Here is a 22728-nt window from a genome sequence, read left to right on the forward strand (position 1 = left end):
TCTCTGTACACACTCAAGCAACTCTACATCCTTCCTGAATGAGGCCTCCAGACCTGTACGCAGTACTCGCGGCGTAGTCTGACCATTGCCTTATACAAAGGGATAATCGCCTCCTTTTCCCTGCTAGCAAAATTCCTGTGTACCATTGAAAAAAACCCCATGACCTGCTCTGGCATCACTCTACATAAAATAGTATTAGGCAGTTTAGAGAAAAATGAAACCCCAATGTTTGTTTTGGGTGGGCAAATTAGGGATGCCTGGGACACTGTTCAGGATTAACAGGACTGAATGGCACATTTTTTTGGGTATAAATATGGTTTTGGAAACAGTCCATGAATATGTGTGAATTTGATGTCAAATTAATATCAAAGATTGTTTGATATAATTTGATATTTAAGTACCCTATAAGTGGGGTGGTTAAAAATCTAGGCATGAAAAGCTGAAGTAATTATTTTGAATTGACTACCCCCATTCCACAAGGCCTTAGAAACACTATGTTGAAATGTGTTTGCTATTTTACCAGAAGAAAGGAAACATTGTAATTCAGTTTGTCAACTTTTATTTAATTAACCTAAAAGAGAAAAGTGGATAGCATCCTGCTTTTGTTTTTTTTAATATGTCAATAAAAACATATTCCAGGTGAATACATAGGGTTTACAGGAAACCTATATGCAGGAGTCAATCTACTCATTATAATTCTGTCTATGTAATGGTCCATAAAAATAAAATGGAAAGAGCCTTGTTCAAGATGGCACAGTCACACTGTAGTATAAAGAAGGATGAACAGGCTGAGAGAGATCCATGGAGGCTGTTTATGGATAGTGCTATAACTGAACTTCTGGAAGCAGAAGCAGCAACACCAAACCTCACCTCTTGATGCAACTATCATAAGGTAATCACAATACAGGGGTTAGTACTGTGATCACTGCTTTGAGAACCCATCATATTTGGTGATAGTCAAACAAGACTGTCTTGGCGATGTAAGGATAATAGTTCTTTACAGCATTCCTCTGAATGCCGTATATCTGGTGTGTTATGAAATTGTTCTATAGATTTAAGTGTCTCTGTCATTGGTTAATGCTGCTGACAAATAATGCACAAAATTTTCTTTATTTCTTGGTACTTTAATTTTCTGTTATTTTGTTCCTGTATTTTACTAGGTACGCAACAAAATCAAAACAACACAAAACTAACTTAAAATGAAGGGAAGGGTACAAAAAAAGTTTTAGACTATTATTACAACATTGAAAAAAAGTGCTGGTTATTTCTGCCATTTTTTTTTTTTTTTTTTTAATTGTTACATTGAATAGAGCATGTAATTTCTCGAATTGTGCATTATGGTGGTTAAAATCGATTGATAACATTACGAAAAATGGGCTTTGCATACCATGTGGAATTTAAGTGCTATGTACTCACAGTTGAAATATTCTTAAATTAGTCACTGCTAGGTAAACTGATCTTAGTGGAGACGGTTTATGCACGTTTTTAACTTTTAACACATGATTTTAGCTTATACTGTAATTATTTTATTATACATGCATTTGATTTTTTTTAAGTGACAAATTTTATCACCAAACAGATCTCTGAAATCTAATATTAGAGCTAGCTGTGATCTGGGTATAACGTAAGTGTGTGCACACTGTGATCAAGCCCGAATGATTCCACAAAAAAAAAAAAAAAAAAACCCTGGAGGTTTGAAGTGGTGAAATGTAAAACCTCCAGAGCAAGGGTTCAGCAACCCACCCCCCAACTCCAAGATGCCCATCATCCTTTGTGCTGGAGCCATTGGAGTTACAGTATTAAAATGGTTCTTGAAGGTCAACTGCTAGACAGTTATACTGGCCTAAACCTCTTAGTAACTCTAGGAAACATCTGGATCAGCTGGTGTATAATCTTGCTGCCTTTACTTTTTAGCCAATCTGCCATAACATTTGAAAATTATTCAATTTTTTTTGGATTCTAAAAATTGTGTCAAAATGATAGAACTTGATTATCTAGAATTCCTTTTAATATGTAACTAGCTGTGTGATCTTTGTGGACATAAACAGGGTGGCAGACCACTGATTATGATTAACAACTTAATTTCTGCTAAACCTCAAAAATAAAGTATTTACCGTTAGATTTCAAAAATTCACACACCTTCCCATTAAATTGTCACTGAAATTGGCCATCTTTTGTCTTTTGTCTTTTCATTTAATTTTTGCATGTTCTTATAAAAAACGGATGCAAGTCCTATGCAGACAAAAGTATTATCTATGGACAGGCTCAGAGCATTTAACAGCTCAAACTTGCAAATTACTAATGTACAGTGCATTTTTCAAACCAATATTACATGCACTTATAATACATCTGCATATAACTTACTCCCCTCCCCATTCTGGTAAATACAACCATGCCCTATACTTATTCAATCATGGCAGTATTTATTTTCTTGTAAGTAACCGAAGTAATGTTATAGGATATTCACCACAGCATACTTTTTTTTTTCTGATCAAATAGCAATGATTTAAAATTACTATCATGGTGTTTATGAATTATATATAACTGCAAATTTATCTTGTTTACAATAGAAGGGAATCTACTATCCAAGTCAAAAGGTTGTACAGTAATGAAACATTTTACATTCCACAGAATTACAATAAAATTATTAAAGAGCAAAAAACCACATACACACTAAGTAAACTGAAAAAACTATAAACACACATAAATCAATTAGAACAACAGAAACTGCACACAGATACAAACATTCTTATCATATAAACCAATTAGAACAGCAGAAACTGCACACACATCTTAATTAATGTAAACAGTTACATTAATGATATTATAGGTTATCTTTTCACTGCAAATGTTTTTACTACTTGATTCAACCAAATACACCAACTTTATTAGTTAATCCTAACATTATCCCTGAAATGTCATTAAAAGCTGCTGCTGAATAGCTAAATAATCCTGATATAATTTACTTAAGATTTCAGTAAAGTTTTTGATACAGTTTTAGGAATGACTATTGAATAAACTAAAGCAATGTAGCATTAGAGACAAGTTACTATTAAGAATAAATGGATGATCAAGTTGCAGAAGAAGAGAATACAAGGGGCATTAGAAAAGTTTGTGGTCTAAGTATGAAGGGTTTATTTGATGAGTCTGGCAACAGGTTACTTTTGAATATAGCCAGTCCCCTGTGGAGTCAATATACACTTTTGACAGCAATGCTGCAATGCAGTGATTCCAGCCACAAAGAAAGTTTTCTCCTGGGCCTCCAAGAATGCATCCATTGCATCAATGATATCACTGTTGATGGGAAAAAAGATGCCATCCAGGTATTTTTCCAAAACAGAAAATAGGTGAAAGTGCAATGGTGCTAGATCTTGTAAAAATCGGGGATAGTCCCAAGATGTCAAAGTTGCACTCATGCAGGTGTTGCCATGGCAATGACAGATGTGCGAGATGGCATGTTGTCCTGGTAGAACAAGACTTTTTCTAAGCTTTCCTTGGAGTTTGTCTTTGATATTTTTAGGTTATCTTTCATAGATATAGTGAGATAAACATCTCACATGATGGGAAAACAGATGACTTGGGCTGTGTTTCCACTGTTTGGATTATTCCTTTGCCTCTGGCTGAAAGTGATGGCTTCACATGTCATTCATAATTACAAACCTTGCAAAGCAATTTGCTATGTCTGCTTGAAAACAATGCTGCAAATATTCATTTGACTCGACAACTCTTGTGCGTTTTTCAATTGCTGTCAACAACTTTGGGACCCATCATGCTGATACCTTTTTCACAGCAAGAACCTCTGTTATTATATGGTACACACACATTCAGATGAGATGCCCAAGATGCTGGCAATGTACTGAACTGTCATTCATCGATCATTTTTCACCAGATTATTCTTCACACTGTCAACTTCTGGGGGGGGGGGGAGAGAGAGAGAGAGATGGTCATTGCAGGTCTTCCACAGCATGGGTCATCTTTGAGGCTCTCCTTCCTCTGTTTAAATTCTGCTACCCATTTCTCAACCAGGCATAGGGAGGGCATCCTACACCAATGCTGTAACCATATCCTCATGAATTGTCTTTGGCATTAGTTTCCCTTTCCACCCCAAATATTGGATAACTGCACAGTGACTGATTTTGTCCATATTTCCCTCATTCACACAACTTTGACTTCAATGACTGTAATTAAAAAGATATCACTGAAACTATGAAATTTTTAATGCTGTACAACTACCCTTTCATAATCAGGCTACAAACTTTTCAAACAGCCCTTGTGGTTATAATTAATCTTCACACACACACACACACACACACACACACACACACACACACACACACACACACACACACACACACACACACACACACACACACACACACACACACACACACTAATGTTATGAGGACATTTCGCAGAGGGCTTGGTGCTGGGCTTCTCGCTGTTTCTAACATTTATTAATGATATCGATGCAGTTCCACTTTAATGTCTAAGTTCACTGATGATACAAAGGAGGACAGGATGGCAATGACAGTGATCAGGGTATGCTACTTCAACAAGATCAAGTTAATTTATTTGGTTGGGTTAAGAAATGGCAGCTGTGGTTTAACACTGGAAAATATGTCTTACATCTGAGTAGCAATAATCATACAATCATGAACCACTTGGGTAGCACCAAACTAAACAATGTGTTATCAAGTTCTCTGAACAATATATAAAGACAGGCTGCTGGAATAGTTCATGAGATTCTGTCACTGATTACAGGAAATATGCAAATAGAAAGAAAGAAGTGATTATTTCATTATATAAAGCAATAGTTAGGCTGCATCTTGAACATTACATATAAGGTGGGAGACCACACTATAGGAAAGATGTGGTCTTTAGCAATTAGCTGGAGAAGGTACAAGAAAAAGCAAAGATAAGGACACAGAGATGTTCTTATAAAAAGAGTCCTGTAAGTTGCCATTTGGAAGACGGGCATCTGTGTGGCGCTTTAAAGTGGTCAAGGCTTTAAAATGGTTGAGTATATCAAATTTGAGAGCACCTTAATACTTATTTATACCTCCAGTGTGACATACACAAAAGTATATAAATTTAAACTGAGGCAATAACTGAAAAAAAAAAATTGGAGAAAATTTAATTGAAGTGGAGCAGTTGTCACTTTTTTTTTTTGGCTAATGCTTTTGCTTCTTTCTGTTGATACTAAAGCACTGGTGGTAAAACTGCACTGTTTGCAAACTAAAAAAAAAAAAAAAAATCACTAGCAATATGAACAGAATGTCATTGACTGGAGGATATCTTTGTGACTTGTACCAGGTGACCGAGCTATAAAGTTGTAAAATGGAAATGACCCTATGAAAGCTCTGTTATGAACAAGTAATGAAATTTAAAAAAAAAAAAAAAAAAAAAAGTATTATGAATGTGATATTTTATTTTTATGGTGAATATACTCTTAATTAAATGAAAAAGAATCACTGAAAATTTTCAGTTGGAACCAGTAATAAATTTTTAAATAGTTCCATTATGAAAATGACAGAATTAAACCATTTGGTTGAAAAAATTATATATACATAAAAATACAATTTTAATTTTCTTGTAAAAAAATTAATGGAAAATATTCAAAACTGGACCTGCTACAAGCATTTAAAAAAAAAAAAAAAAAAAAAAGGAGTGTTAGTACCCAGTGCATCTACTTAGGGAAGTTTTTGCTGTCTTCATAAGTTAGCTAATTATACCGTCACTATTCGAACTACTATCTTTTTGAACTCTACTTGACAGATCAGAATCAATTAACTTTGTATTTTTTGTTCCTGATCCAAAATTTGTGCAACCACCTTGGCAGACACTTCCTTTATGCTTAAGCATTTCATCAAAATAAGCATTTTAGTTTTGACTCTTTGGCAATTAAAAATAAAGTTACTGACCTATCTGAGTGAACCAATACCTTTAATAATTTTCACCAGTGTTGCAAGTTGCTTAAAATCCAACTCATGCAAAATCATTGGCATCTTCCCTACCTTCTTCAACACTAGTAACCAGTCAAAAGGCACCTCCGTAGCCACGTGAGCAGGAGCAGCATTGCATAGCACATGCTTCTTGATAAGACCCGGGTTCGAGCCCGTGACCACCAAATACGGAGGATGCAGAAAGGTCAGGGAATGACCACCGCATATCCCCAGAGCAATATGGCCTTAGTTGCTAATGCTCCTAAAAAAACCAAACAACAACAACCAGTCAAAAACTTGTAACCTTGTAATCTGTCAAAAACCTCAAACTCTATAAGCTGTTTGAATCTGAATTATTTCACTTGCAGACTTCCCAAACTTGACACAAAATTTTATATTAATTCTTCGCTATAACAAAAAGCACTCATTTTATAACATTGGCATAATATTTCATTACTTTACTAGTGCACTTTGTAACATCCTCGCTATTTTTTTTGTTATTCTCTGTAAAACTTTCTATCACATCATCCCCAATTTATTCCCATTTTACTCAATCTCAATCATTTAACCTTCCTGCAGCGATTTTTGCTAAAAGGACTTCCCACTGAATTGGTATATGTTTTTCATCACGATAATCTCCACTGAAAATTCTCCTCATTTAATATGTTAATAGCTAATACTCAAGTTGCCACTTCATGCTTCAGTATCATCACATAGAATTAAGCCAAACTGTTTTAGGTAGCTATATGATAGCTTGCATAAACATTCAGCCATCAAGCATTCCTATTCATTTTATTTTTCTCAAATGAGTTGTTTTTGGGAATAAGGAAAAAAAAAAGAAAAAAAAAGTATCTAAAGGGGAAATTATCGTGTTAAAATTATGATAACATAAAACATTTAACAGATTATTAAAATAATATCTATTTAGAAAATAACTAGTCTAGCTCTCTTCTCTCTCTGATAGCCTACAGGCAGCTTCGATTTTTACCAATAATGTAACTGATTTTGGTATGAATTTAGTACTATTTGTATAGTGGATCAGATTGCAGTTTTTTTAAAGTTTTTGCAGGGAGCAACAGTGTGTGTGTGTATATATGTGTGTGTGCACGCGCTATGAGCCAACTGACATGATGTATACTGATTGATAACTAAAAGCCAATCTCTTGAGCATCAGGAAACAGGAAATTCTGATGAGCCTAGAAATTTTGATAACAGTCTCCAGTGCCCAAAACTTTTATTAAATTAAATGTCAAATTTTCATAAATGATTGACTGAACTGAGTTGAATTACTTTGGAAGATCTTAGGCTTTCTGTAAAACATTTTCCAGAACTATAATAAACATGACAATTATCGACATCGGGGATATTTAAAGGTACTACAATCAAGTAAATTAGCAGTCTTACCTTATCTTTTAATGAGACACTCGAAGTTGCACCATTTTGCTGATAAATGATCATGCTATTGTTATTGATATTGCACAATAAACCTATTTAGTCTCTCTTAAGAGCAGAGTTGTTTCCCGATGAACTGCGCAGTTGCGTGTCTCTGGTGAAAGAAATAAAAATTGGCATGCTATTTTTTTTTAATAAACATTTCAATTTCTTAAAATCAGATGCTGATACAAACGCATTTTAATATTTAATCATGTCACCAAAACACAGCAGGTATCCATCTGTTTCATCCAACTAAAAAAAAAAAAAATTTAAAGGAATTTATAATCCAAATTCTTATCCCTCCCAAAACAGAAATAAATATTTGTGTATGCAGTTCCTGTTGCTCCTTTTCATGATACCACTTTCTTTAATATCTCTACCTTATCTCTAATTCACAGAAGTTACTTTTATCCGTTAAAGAAATTGTGCAAAAAAAAGTTTTGACAGTTAAGGTTGAGAAATGGTAAACTTCCTTAAATATTTCAAAATTCACTAATTAAAATTGCTTACTGGCAAGAAGTTCAATTTTTTTAAACTTTTATTTTTAATCATCCTAAAATTTGTCGGTTGCAAACTTCAAATTTCAGACTAGTAACTATGTTTGAAGCTAATAGCAATATGGTGGCTCAATTCAAATTTCATAAAATCTCAACAGAAATTATATAAATCTGTTTATTTTTAGTCACTGAAAGCCTAATGAATAAAAAATTTTTTGTGAAAAATTATGCATGCGACTTTAAATCATCTGGGGGGGGGGGAGGAGGACCCAACAAGTTGTCACTGATTATTCAATAAAACCTCCTATGTCAACTTATTGAAATTCAACATAAAAGGCATTATTAAAAAGAACAGGAAACTGCACTTCACTCGACAGCAGGTATGTTAATGCATGCTGTTCAGCCCCAACACATTAAATTTAATTATTAAAATATCCATCAGAAGTGCATCAGTGTGAATACTGATATGCACTTATGATTATTTTTTAATCAAAAACATACAGCCAAATAAACTGTGATACAAAATGAAAATCACACACCTGCTTGTGTACAATTTTCCTCACAGAGCACTGGTTTTTTATTGTTTTCCTCCCATCCAGTACTGTTACACTGGAATTGATGTATTTGAGATTTTTTTTTGGATAAGACAATCATTTTTAAAGTCATTTTATCATCCGATAAACATCACAAAAAAGAAAATCAAAGAGCACCATTTTAAACAATGTCTTTTCTCCAAAAATATTGAGTGTTGCAAGCAATACATCATGGCTTCACGTGGCAATTCTGTTGCACCCATTTAAGAGTTAGCATTAGCATTGGCATACGATGGAAGAATGAAAGCTTATGCAGCATCAGCCAAAAAAAAAAAAAAAAAAAAACCCTCCCATTTCACCCCTCCATTCATTCATTCCAGCTCAGCCTTAAATTTATTTAGGCTATTACTTCCACAACAAAAGATGGAAGCCTATTCCACACATCAACTACCTGCTGGCTAAAAGCAAATTTCCACACCTCTATTCTACAACTATCTTTCCTCAATTTGAAACTGTGCCCCCTCAGGTTCTTAGTCTGAGCAAGAGGAAGAATCCCATCAGCATTCAGCTTGCTCAACCCATTCAAGGCCTTATACACCTCTATCAGATCACCTCGCAGGTGCCTACTCTCCAGGTGATGTAATTTGCAGAACTTAAGCCTTTCTTGGTAACAGCACCCCTTTGTTCCCCTCATCAATCTTGTTGCCCTTCTTTGTACTCATTCTTGCAACTCTACATCCTTCCTAAAATGAGGCCTCCAGACCTGTACACAGTACTCTAGGTGTGGCCTGACCACTGCCTTGTATAACAGGATAATCACCTCCCTGTGAAAGAGTTAAAGGAACCCCAAAGCAAACTGAAATAATTAGCAAGAGAAGTGGAGGATGAGGTGGAAACATTTTGTACTATGGGTACATAACTTACTTGTGATACTAAATAAGCATAAAAAATATAAAATCACATATGGATCTCATGTACCAACAACAAAAAACAAGGATGGCCATATATCTATCCATATATCAAATTCATTTTTCTTTCATAATAGGTAGGTTTGCACACTGAAAATGAAGAATTAATGCTGAAAAACATCTATTGCTTCATCTATTTCTTTAACTTTAACAACACCAAGAAGTACTGAAAAATTGTCCACAAAATTTCCGGTTTGTGAGGATGAAATTAAAGCACACTTCTAATAAACTAAGATTAAAAATAACTTAAACTTATTGACCCTATAAAACGAAACTGAAATTGAATTTTTGTTTCAGTGGCAATAGTATACAAAATAGATATGTATACAAAATTATGGGACAGTCAAGAATATTTGAATCGGTTCGCATTTGGGAGATAACAGATTTCAAGTTACATATATGAGTTGAAATTTGGAAGGCTATTATTTAAAATGCAAAAAAGAAAATACAGAGTGATGATTTGAAATGAGAACCCATGAAAATGTATATAACTTCAAGTAAAAGACTGCTGAAGACATGAAATTTTGCAAATAATGTTCTTTATTTGGGCATGGTTTTGCCTTAACTGACAACCTGTGAACTATGAATATGCAAGTGCAAACAGTAAATGAATAAGCTGCTCAACTAAATGTTCCTCAGTCACAACAATCAATATACAAACACAAATCACAACAATCACATTTCCAATCTCCTTGAACATATTTACAAGCTTGCACTCGCAGATTTTGATGGTGCCTGACAAGATCAAAATTGCATACAAAAACCAGAGTAGTTTCAAACAACTGTTCTGAAGTACAGTAATAGTATTATTAGCATCAGCATTAATACTAGCAAATGATACAAAAAAGCAAGCTTTTACAGCATTATCCAAAAAAAATAATAATAATTCATTTCACCTATCCATCCCCTCCAAAAGTTTGTCTAGTTCTTCCTTGAAATTATTCAAACTATCCACTTCCACAACAGATGAAGGCTTGTTCCAATGATCAACCACCCATTAGTTGAAGGCAAACTTCCACACATCAATTCTGCAACAATGCTTCCCCAATTTGAATTTATGCCCCTCATGTACTACAGCCTAAACAAGAGGCAGAATCTCATTGGTACTGAGTTTGCTGAAGCCATTCAATACCTTAAACACCTCAATCAGACCAACTAGCAAGTGCCTAGGCACCTATGACACTACAATTTGCAGAACCGATGCCTTTCTTGGTTAAAGACCCTTTTGTTCCACTCGCCAATCTCATTGCTCTTCTCTATACCCATTACAGCGGCTCTACATCCTTCCTAAAATGAGGCCACCAAAACGTGTACGCAGCACTCAAGATGTGGCCTGACCATTGCTTTATACAATAGGATAATCATCCCTTATCCCTGCTAGCATAATTCCTGTACATCATTGACAAAACTCCATAAGCTGGCCTGGCTGCCTACTTGCACTGCTCACAGAACTTCATATCAGATGCACAACTACCCCCAGGTTCTTTCATTTTCTACTACCCTGAGTGTAGTACCACACAGCTGATAAGTTACTTTGGAATAACTGCTATCCCTATGCAGTACCTTTCATTTGTCAATGTTACACTTCCACTGCCATTTCTCAGTCCATCTGCTAATATTTCTATCTCATTGCAGCAGCATACTTTCATTACTGTCATTAACCACTCTCCAATATTTGTATCATATGCAAACTTAGACACTAAGCCTAGCATACCCTCATCAATATCATTAATAAATACAGAAAACAACAATGGGCTATAGCACCAAACTCTGTGGGACTCCACTAATAATATTATTCCATGAAAAGCAGCATCCGCTGATAACCATTCTCTGTCTTCTCCCACTCAACCATCCCATTAGAATTGTTGTAACATTATTAGTTGGTCCCACTGTACAGAATTTCAAAACTGTTAAAGCAAAAATCCTTCCCTTTACTCTTGATGGTAGGTACATCTTTAAGTAAATTCTACATCAATACACTGATCACTGCCACTTAGTACTTCTTTTATCTGCAGATTCTTAATGCATGAAGAATCACTGCTAATAACCATATCAAGAGTACTGCTCTCTCTTGTTTCCTCTCTATTATTATTAGCCATATGGTGCAAGGAAGCCTGAGGCTTGCTCATGCTGCACCAGCCAAAAAAAATTCCCAAGTTACCCTGAAATTGTTACTTTGGTTTTTAGGAGCATTAGCAACTAAGGCCATATTGCTCCGGGGATATGCGGTGGTCATTCCCTGACCTTTCCGCATCCTCCGCATTTGGTGGGCATGGGCTCGAACCCCGGTCTAATCAAGAAGCGTGTGCTACACACTGCTGCTCCTGCCCACCTGACTACGGAGGCACCATTACCCTGCAATAGAGAGAGAGCAAGAGTCAGAAGTAGAAAGGAATCACCAAGAAAGAGAAGAATGATGATGATATCCAGCTCAGGACCCTGGGTGTGCCAAGCCCATATTCACAAGATGTAAGCCCCTCGAATTAAACTCTAACAATACTACTGTAGAAAACAGTTATCCAATAAATCAGCAGAAGTGTTAGTAGTGTGTGAATGATCAACCCACATATGTGGGTTGATCATTTAGGCATACTAATTAGTCTGTTAGGCATACCCCAACCCTTGTTTGGGGTATGTCTAACAGACAAATCCGCAAACATTTGTAATGTTCCACTATGAACACGTTCTCTATGCACCACCTTCATTTACCCTTTACATAGAAGCTGTTTAGTTTTACAGTTGCCAAACGATGACAACACCATGCATTGAATAATGTTGCTTTAAATTTTAAGTCTAGTGTGGTGAAACCCATGTTTAGTCTCTAGAGCAAAGTTTCCAGCACCCCCCCCCATACTTCTCTTTCAACCCATGCACGGTACTAAGTACTATAGGTTTTGATACCTTTTGTGTTTGGGGTTTTCATAAAAAAAAAAAAAAAAAGCATTATTTTACCCAAAGTTCGTTTTTCATTGGTTCCCATGGGTATAGCGAACAACTTCAATATATGTTCTGATAAAGCATTTCATTAAAAATAAAATGACACCATACTAAATAAAGTACTCTTGGTATACATTATATGACCAACTAGCTACTGAATTATGGAGTGCCTGGGAGAAAGAATATAAAATCTAAAACATGTATGAGAGATAAGATGTAAAACAGTCAACAGTCAGAGAATATTAACAAATTAAATGTTTATACCTAATTTGAACTTAAACTGGTCCTTGACTTTATATTTGTTGGCCAGCCTAGATGAATTTCTTACCCAACTCAGAATGGGCAGGGTGAAAACCAAATAAAATCACTCATTAAAACCAAGCTTTATCAATGAAGAAAACAGTCCAAAATGTCAATTTTATTCATATCAATAAATCTACTTGATTGTAATGTATCTTTTCAAAGATTTTTGGGGAACAGAAATAAATGTTGATTAACATTTTTTTTTTTTTTTTTTTTGTTTAGCAGTGAAGGGCATTCAAGTTCTTTTTTTTTTTGTTACAAATGCTACCAATTTTGCAAAAATGTCATCTGTTGATTTATTGTTTTTACTGGCGAATCCAGATTTTCTTGAAATTCAGCTTTGATGTTTACATAATATTTTGAACAAAGGTACTGTATGATTAAGTCTGATGTGGTTTTGTAAGATTTGGACAATGAACAAAATGAGAGAAATCAGCTTTCATTTTAGGTTGCACAAATTTTGAATCATCAATCATTTTCAATCCACTGCAGGGGTACCATTCTGTTATTTTCTTAGTCCACCTGTCATCATGTCTTCAAGCTATGTGTCCAGCCCGAGACCATTTTAGTTCTTTAGTTTTGATAAGAATATCCTTTTCTTGAGTTTGCTGTCTAATCCATGTGTTTCTCTTCTTATCTAACAGTCTGATTCCTAATATAATTCATTCCATTCTTCACTGTGTAGTTCTCAGCTTTTCTTCCATTCTTTTGGTGAGTGCCCAAGTTTCACTTCCATGTCATGGTGGGGAGTATACATTGGTTTTTTATTTTGAATCACCCAGTATAAAGTCAATGTCTGGTTTCCAAGATAACAGGAGCTCAAACAATGTTTCAGTTTCTCCCACCCCACCCCAGCAATGTAAAACAGGGAGGAACATGGTTAATAAGGTTACCTGCCAATGCAGCAAGAACTATGTAGACCAATCCTGCAGGAAATTCAAAGCTCAGAGGAGCATGCAGACAACATACTTGGCAATCTAATATTTAGTGTTATGGCATTCCAGAGCATTTCCAAAGACCACAGTTTCCAAATAAAAGCCCCCAAAATTTTAGTAGCACAAACACTAGAAGCAAAGACTTCATTAAAACCAGCAAGATTCCTTTCAGACCCACTAACATAAATAGAAACAGGGGAGGATCACTGTTTCTCTCCCAGCAGATAGACTTCTTTCATCTACCTAGAGGTCCTGCCATTTGCCCTTTCCAATCAGTCTTCCTCCCCTGTTCTTTCTATTCTGCCCTCTTTCCTACATCAGCTCCTCTGACATTATCATCACCTCCTCTCCCCTAGAATAGCTGAAAAAACAAAAGCTCTGCATGCAGAAAACAAATTAGCACTAACACCCCAGCATTCCATCCAGTGTGATCCTGAACTGGCAGCTACCATATGATTTTTCAAACATGGTTTACTTACCATTAAAAAAAACATACCCTGTTGAGACAATAACCTTTGTCTCCTAGGATTCCATATCATCCTTTGTTGCCCTCCATGGAAGCCTAGTTGGCTTGATACATTGCAATCTGCTACTCATCTAATGAGGTCTAGGCTGGATTCTTATTGACAGCTGGAGGAATTTCTGAAGTACTCTTCATTCGGGGCTGTAGTTAACCAATCTCAGGCAGAAGGTATAGGCTTTTCCCCATAAGTTATTCTGCCCACACAACATGCAAATCAGCCTGTGAAGACACTTCTACAGACTACACCTTTCTTGCCAGCAAAACATGGCCCACATTAAGCGAGTGCCACCACCTGCCTGAATAGTGGGCACCATGCATGATGTTTTTTTCATAGTGGGCACCATGCACAATGTTTTTTTAATATATATATATATATATATATAAGAAAATGCCTTTTTTAACTACTTATGTTATAGCATTAGTTATCAGTTTCTTCTTTTTTTTTATACTGTTTTTAAGTATGATAATTTACTTTCGCAATTTGTATATAACAATTAAAGATTAAATATTCAAATAAAAAAACTATATTGGTGTTGGCATTATAAGCAACTAAAATTGGGGTGTAAATCTCAGATGGCATAATCACTGAGATTTGGGAAGTTTTTGTAAAAAAATAATTATTAGTGTTATTAGTGTTGTGTTAATAACTATGTTAATAAATAATCATTAGTGTTAGGATATTTCTTACTCAGAGTCAATAGAACAGAATTAGTAACTAAAAGATATAAGTTATCTAACATATAAGCTATTAAATATTCTGGCGGAAAATATTCCACACAGTCGTTCATCTTATGGAATTAGAGTATTTTTTTTAAATAGCTAGTGTTTATGAATATGATAATTTACTTTTATAATCTGTATAATATTATTGACTAGATTTCAAATTTTCAATCAGAAACCTCTAATGGATGCTATGGTAGACCAGGAATAGGCAACCAATGGCTCAGAACCTGCTCACAGCCACTTTTACTATGTTTCATATTCTGCAAAGAAGCATTAACTTCTGAGAATATGAAATTATTAACCACTGAGAGTAGGTCCGTATCTCTCAGTACCATTCCCCATCAATGATACTCAAAATATCCTGGTTTGGAAGTACCCATAAATGTGATAAACTATTTTCCAAAATGAAATACTGTACATATCAAAAACATAGCAGAAGTTTGCAGACAATAAAACATAGCAAAGGTTTGCAGACAATCTCCAAATTAACCATAAGCATTTTGCCAAATACTGATACATGTCGTATTTCTAACCGAGTTTTGATTAACTTTATTAGAAATATTACATTTCTAATAGTTACGTATTGTAATTTTAAAAAAAATCCTTTTAAAAGAATGTAGCTATCTATTGAGTTATGTAATTAACGTACTGTATTACAGTAGGGGCTTTCAAATTTTGTGACACTCCAATCCCTAAAATGATGAAATGAATCTTCCATTTTAAATGGAAGCTTATTCAAGCTTCCATTTAAAATGGAAGATGGAAATTTGTAAAAGAAAGATGGAAGCTTGTTCAAGCAATCAACCACCTGCTGGCTAAATGCAAATTTCCACACATCTATTCTACAACTGTCTTTCCTCAATTAGAATTTATGCCCCCTTAGGTGCAGAATCTGAGCAAGAAGAAAAACCCCATTAGAATTGAGCTTGCTAAAACCATTCAAGGCCTTATACACCTCAATCAGATCATCTCGCAAGAGCCTAGTCTCCAGATGATGAAATTTTCAGAACTTAAGCTCATCTTGGTAACAACTCTTTGTTCCTATCACTAATCTCTTTGCCCTTCTCTGTACTCATTCATTCAACACCTTGTTATGAGTTTGATAAGCTTCTGGCGTCCACTTCTGTACAGAATTCCTCGTGTGAATGTAGATGGAAAATATTCATTCAGTTTGTCAGCTACCTGAGCAGAATCCTCGATAATCGAACCATCGATATCAAGAGGACCAATCTGATTCATCCCCTTCCTTCTAGAGCTTACATAAGTAAAGAAGTCTTTGCTGTTTTTCTTTGCATCCTTTGCCAAAGATTTCTTGTAATCTGCCTTCACCTGCCTAACCTCCTTTGTGACTTGATTACAGACTATCATATATCTGCCATAGGCTTCTACGTCGCCTGATAATTTCTATTCATCCCATGCATTTTCTCCTCTGTCACAATCCACATTTATTCATCTGACATCCATTTAGGATTAAACCTTGAACGGTATTTCTTACTTGGAATGAAAAGCCTAGTAGCTTCCAAGATTACTTCCTTCAAAGCTTCCCATTTAGAATTTACCGTTGGTAACATCATCAGTTGATCCCACTGTATAGAATTTAAAAACTATCTGAGTTGATTACCACTGTAGTCACCTTTACAAAAGCAAAAACCCTTCCTCTTACCCCTGATGGTGTTACACCTTTGGGTAAGTCTCACATCAGTACTGTGATCACTACCACCTAGTGGTTCCTTTATCTGCAGATTCTTAATGCATGAAGAATCACTGCTGGTAACCAGATCAAGAGTATTACTCCCTCTGGTTGCCTCTCGAACATGCTGCTGCAGAAAATAGTCATCCAATAAATTCACAAAAAAAAATCTTGCTACAAGTTCCAGTCTATATCTGGGAAGTTAAAATCCCCGATTATAAGACAATCTGATTTACTGGCCCACTATTTCTATGTACAGTTGTTAATCATACTCATCAGTCATTAGGCCTATAACACACACCCACTTCCATTTTTCCTTTCTCAGTGCTCACATCATACCAAACTGACTCAACACTACACTGTCTACCCATGTCAACTGGATGCACTTCCTTAGATTTTGTGTTTCTTAACTAACAGAATTACCCCTCTTCCCCTTCTATCATGTTTATCCTTTCTGTAGACATTGTACTCCCCAAATTCCAATTCTGAATTCCTTATCTCTGTGTGACACCACTTCTCTGATATCCCAACGGTATCCACCTTTGATGTCTTCACCAGTACCTCAAATTCATCAAATTTATTTACTATACTCCTAAGCATTGGTGTACATGTAAGTATACATGCACCTGTTCTTACTCTTAGTTACCCTTACATAACCTATGTGTTAGAGTTCATATATGTATGACTATTTAGGAAGCTACAAATTTAATCATTAACCACTGCAGATTAATGGCTAACACAACGTTATTTTTAAGGATCTCCCATCAGGTTACCCGCCAATATAATAGCATTATAGGCCAAGTTATAATAGCATGTAATACAGTAATGGTGAAAGAAGCAGACTAACTTATTCTGCATAGAATATTAATAACAATGGCCTAAATATATAAGTATTAGTAGTGGCAAATGATGCAAGAAAGAAAGCTTATACAATGTCAGCAAAAAGAAGAAAAAAAAATTCACACTTTACACATCACCTCTCCAACAGGTGGTAGGAATGATGGATCATAGGGAGAGGGTCCCTACGTTGGAGTTCCTTTTTGGAGACTGTCCTGCACTGTCCAGGGGTCAAGCCCTACTGGCCAGTGTATTTCCCACCATGGCAGCTAAGTAGCCACAACGTGGTGTCGGTTTGGTTGGGCATGAGGCCATAAATGGTCCTCCAGCTCACCAGTCAATTTGGGGGGAAAGGGTAGGAGAGACAAACACTATTCTTATTTTATACTTTTTCTTACATTTGATGCTATATTAATTTGTTTTTTGTTTGCTAAATTATGTTTTTTTTCCCATCCTCTTTCTCACACCAGGGAGGGAAATGCAATGGTGTGTAGTGAATTAAGATAAAATACTTTATGATTAACTTAAATAAAATAATTTAAATTTAAGAACAGCTAAAATAAGGGTTAGTATTAATACAAATTAATTAGTATTAATTTAGTTAGTATTAATTAAAATTTGTGTCATGTCTCTCTCACCCCCATGCTTCCATTCATTCTTTCAAGCATTCTTTTCGCTTATTCGATTCCATTCTCTCTGCACTGCATCTCTGGATACTGCAACTTCCTATTTCTATTGAGTTGGGGGGCAGTCCTGGCTACATGTCTTGCATGCCAGGGAGATATGCAGTGGATGTATTGATGTTGTTAGTAGCTAAGTTCATTAGTGTTAGTATGTATATTCTAAAACTATATACACTGTGCTGCCACTTTATTAGGTACACCTACCTAGTAGCGTGTTGAGCCTCCTTTAGCCTTCAAAACAGCCTGAATTCATCTAGGCATGGATTGAACAAGATGCTGAAAACGTTGTGCAGGAACGGAGTACCATGCAGACATGAGTGTGTCATGCAGTTCCTTGAGATTCAATGGAGGTGTAGGCCTGCAGCGAACAGCCCTTTCCAGCTCATCCCAAATGTGTTCAATAGGATTGAGATCTGCGGATTGAGCAGGCCACTGCAGCAAGGAAAAGTCATTGTCATGTTCCAGGAACCATTCCGTAGTGATTCGGGCTTTGTACACCAGCACATTATCCTGCTGGAAGTAACCATCTGACTGAGGATAAACTGTCAACATGAACGGATGTAATTGGTCAGCAATGATGTGGCATTCAGACGTGGATCTATGGGTATCAATGAACCCAATGTGTGCCAAGAAAGCATTCCCCACACCATAACATTGCCCCCACCACCTTGCATAGTAGTCATCAAACATGATGGGTCCATGGTTTCGTGTTGTTTTCGACAAATTCTGAGGCTTCCATCAACAGGAACTTCAACTTGTCAGACCAAGCAACTGTTTTCGAAATCTCGATAGTTCAGAGCTGGTGTTGCTATGCCCGCAGAAGGCATGCTCTCTTGTTCTTCACTGAGAACAAAGGTACGCGATGTGGCTGTTGTAGCCCATTCACAACAAAGTGCAACTAGTGGTCCGTTGCGATATTTTGTTCTGCGCACCAAGGTTGTATTCTGATGTGATGTGATGTGCGACATTGTGGTCCGTCTGTTTGCTTGCACAATTCTAGCCATCCTCCTCTGACCTCTCTCGTCAACAAGCGATTTTCTTCCACAGGAGTGCCGCTGAGAGGATGCTTTCTGTTCGTTGCACCATTCTCGATACACCCTTGAAACTGTGGTGTGCGAAGGGTTCAGGAACTGCTGTTTCAGAGATGCTTTGTCCAGCATGTCTTGAAACCTACTACCATGCCACGTTTGAAGTCCGTTAGATCACTCCTTTTCCCCATTCTTGCTATGGTTTGTATGCTTAACTGGAAAGGTTGTTCTGCTGCATTTATATCTACAACTGGGGTCATGTGACTTGCAACGTTGCAGGACTAACCCTTTGTGTGTACAGCAGAGGTGTACCTAATAAAGTGGCAGCACAGTATATTTAACCATGTATTTTCATATTCTTTATCTTTCACCCACAATTTTAATTTCACTCTATCACATTCATGCAGTGCCCAGCACTTTCACAATTCTTTCGCACTCATTCAGTAGCGGATTCAGGGTAGGGGCACCAGGGCATTGCCCTCCTGTTATTTTTTGGAGAATATACACCAATCATTTAAATTCCCTTTAGCTACAAAAAAAAAAAATATATTTTTTTTTTCATTAGGATTTTATCTATTTTTGCATTGTGGCTCAACTATTTTCAACCGAGTCTGCTGAAAAGAGCTGAGCCGTAGGCGAGCAAAATAGCTGAAAATAGAATGGCAATCACATCGGCTATTTTCAACTGAGTCAGCTGAAAATAGCTGATGTGATCGCCATTCTAGTTTGAGGCATCACGCAGTTTGGTTGTGCCTAATGTTTACTTCAAAATAATTCAGGCTTTAGCTGTATGCCTATGTCTGCCAGTCACATCAAGTTTGAGTGTCGTATTTGTTTTGTTCTGTGCATTATTTTGTGCCCCCCCATCACAAATGGTGCCCCTCCTATCATTTTTTTCTGGATCCGCCACTGCACTCATTCATTCCATACATCCTTTTTTCATTCTACATTGCGTTCCTTTGCAATAAGCTTACTAATATTATTCAGTCGAGTTGCTTCCTTGGCTTCCCCCCCCCCCTATATTTGCTCAGCAAGTTAGTGTAGGCCACAAGGTCACTCATGGAAGTTTAATCCTTGAGGTAACCCAGTCATTCAGTTATGTCCAATCTGGGTATCTTTCAGGGTGGTGGTTACAGCTACCCTGTTAGATTAAAATGTTATCATCTGGGCTTGGTAGGAGACATGGGCACTTTGGCATGAGATTATTGGTTGGCTGTGGGGAAGGCTGTAGAGCCTGTCTCTGCATGTTTCGTCTGATTTCAAATACTTGAGTCTCTGTCCCCTTGGAAGGAAGCTAATTTCAGCTATTAACTGAAATTAGTTCTCGGAATTTCATAGATTGTACATGAATAAAGAATGTGTCCCCAGTCTTTACTCTCGCCACACAGGTACAATTTGATTTATCAGTCAACCCTAAGAAAGTTAGTTTTGTCTTTAGGGAGCCATGATCAGTCAATAAGAAGATTATAAAAAAGTCCAGGGGTAACACTTTGGTGGCTTTGGACTAAACATTGCCACCTGTGACAGAAACCTTTTGGTAACAACACCTCTGGTTTCCTTCTCCTAATTTGATTGCCATTGCTCAAGGAGCTTTGTGGCTATTTTCTTTCTCTCAGCCTTGATGTTATTGGCTGTGTCAAGTGCTATCCTCAGAAATTCTGTGAGTATGCCCTTCATGAGTTTATAATATAAGCCTCTTTTGGCTACTTCCAAGTAAAGTGAGAGAGTGCCAGCCAGCATCTGCAGTGCAAGTGTACTTACAGTACAGCATGCTCTGGTAATAGTGAGAAGTATATTCCTCTGTATTGATTCTAATTTATTCTTGTTTCTTACTATGGCCGAGTGGGTGAACCACACACCAGCTCCATAAATGATGGCAGGCAAGAACACTGCTTGGTATATGATTGCCAGGGTCCTTCTTTTAAGGCCCCATTCAGCCCAACTTATCCTGGCAATCATGCCCACATAGTTTCTCGCTTGTTTTTGCCAAGTATGCCAAATGGGGGTTAAAAGTTAATTTTGAGTCAAAAACAACCCCTTAGATATTTTAATTCTGATATCATTTTTATGGTTTGGTTTATCCATTAATTTTAATTTGAGGGGGTCTCCTTAGGTTTCCTTTCAAAAGTATGGATTAGTTTTTTCAGGTGATATTCTGAGCATGTGCATTTCTGCTGACTCCTGCAGTTGCATGAGGGCAGCATTTGATCCTTGCTCTACAACCATTCGTATGTTACCTTTTACAAGGATAATCAATGTCATCCGCAAAAGCTAGGCTTTCCACCGGGCCCAGATCCAAGGCCAGAAACTCAGCCAGAACAACATTCAGAAGAAAGGGCCAGGGTTTGAACCCTGCGGGCAGCCTTTATTCCCAGAGTGTGTCAACTCCTGGAACCTTGTGCTTACTGAGACTTCTGTCTTTAAGGAAGCTGTGTATTACTTTGTATATTACATATACCATATACTACATACTGGAGGGTAGAGTGTGATGTGCTATCATCCACAAAATAAAGGATGGGATTTCCAGTCGGTTAAAGAAGATCATTGATATACAAGAAGAAGAGTGCAGGAAGAACAACCTTGTGGAACACCAACGGTGAAAAAAAAAAAAAAAACCATACAGAGCCAGCTACCATCACTTGAAAAGAGCAATGAGAGAAAACTAAATATATAATTGCAAAAGCCAGTCAGCAATCTATCAGATGGAAGCGTGTTCAGAAGACTTTTTTCAAACACAACATAGTCTTAGAAATGTCAAGAACAACTGCTTGAATTTCACCAAACTTTTCCATTAAATTTGTCCACAGATGGGGTAACATAGGCCAATATACCACCAGTGGATTGACACTGACAGAATCCATACTGGTGATCATTCATCAGATGGCAGGTATTTTGAGATAGTTTAGGAGTTGGCAGTTAACGCATCCACTGTTGAATTGCAAGTCTGTCAAATGAACTGCAATTTTTTTGTGCCTTAATACACATAAAATGAACTAAGCAATATTGACACATTATTAAACAATGGGCTATTGCATTACAGCTGTGATTTTGCATAGTGTCAATCACATGGTTTAGAGATGCACTATAAAAGCTGTATACTTCGGTGACAGTTTCGTATGTTATTTTGCTTATGTTAAAGTTTTATCTAGTTTAGTATATGTCACAAGAAGAAAACGTAAATTTTGTTTCAAGACCATGCTTGCTGAATTTTAACTTTTAATTTATGAAAAACAAAACATCATCCTTAGTGTGAGTCTATTGATAGCATTTTGGTTAAAAGTTATAATCTATAGCTAGGGACATCGAGACATAAAAGAACCAGAGATAGACAGTGTATTGAAGTTGATGACACAATCAGCTCTTTATAATATGATATCTGATACTGAAATAGAATTCTATTCAAGTGATGTGAATTCTGAATCTTGTTCAAATGCATCCGTTGATGTTAGAACACTATAAAGAGCAGATGACGGCATTACTTGGGTGACGATTTTTCACCGATGAAATCCATTTACTAAAAAGCAGCACCTACTTCTTCCAACATCTCAAGAGTGCTTTAAAAGGAAAGGCACATGAAATGAGCAACTAAGCAATACTGACACACTACTGAACCATGGGCTATTGCATTATGGCTGTGATTTTGTTTAGTATCAATCACATCATCTAGAGATGTGCTATAAAAGCTTCAAGAGAAA

At 36.5% G+C, this 22728-nt stretch overlaps 1 protein-coding gene across 2 annotated transcripts in view; it reads right to left on the reverse strand.

Annotated features, from left to right (window-relative positions):
- LOC150078227 (golgin subfamily A member 7) overlaps positions 1 to 22728 on the reverse strand; it is a 59817-nt gene that overhangs the window by 31329 nt on the left and 5760 nt on the right. The window contains exon 2 of one of the 2 annotated variants that reach the window (XM_090385406.1): positions 7347 to 7488. The exons of the other annotated variant lie outside the window; for it this stretch is intronic. Within the exon in view, the coding sequence (XP_090241532.1) occupies positions 7347 to 7400 (54 nt within the window). The 5' untranslated portion in view covers positions 7401 to 7488. The remainder of the gene's footprint in view (positions 1 to 7346; positions 7489 to 22728) is intronic. 2 annotated transcript variants of the gene reach the window in all.

Source organism: Mastigoproctus giganteus, chromosome 11 (assembly GCF_048544385.1).
Source record: "Mastigoproctus giganteus isolate SK-2022 chromosome 11, ASM4854438v1, whole genome shotgun sequence".
Lineage (NCBI taxonomy): Eukaryota > Metazoa > Arthropoda > Arachnida > Uropygi > Thelyphonidae > Mastigoproctus > Mastigoproctus giganteus.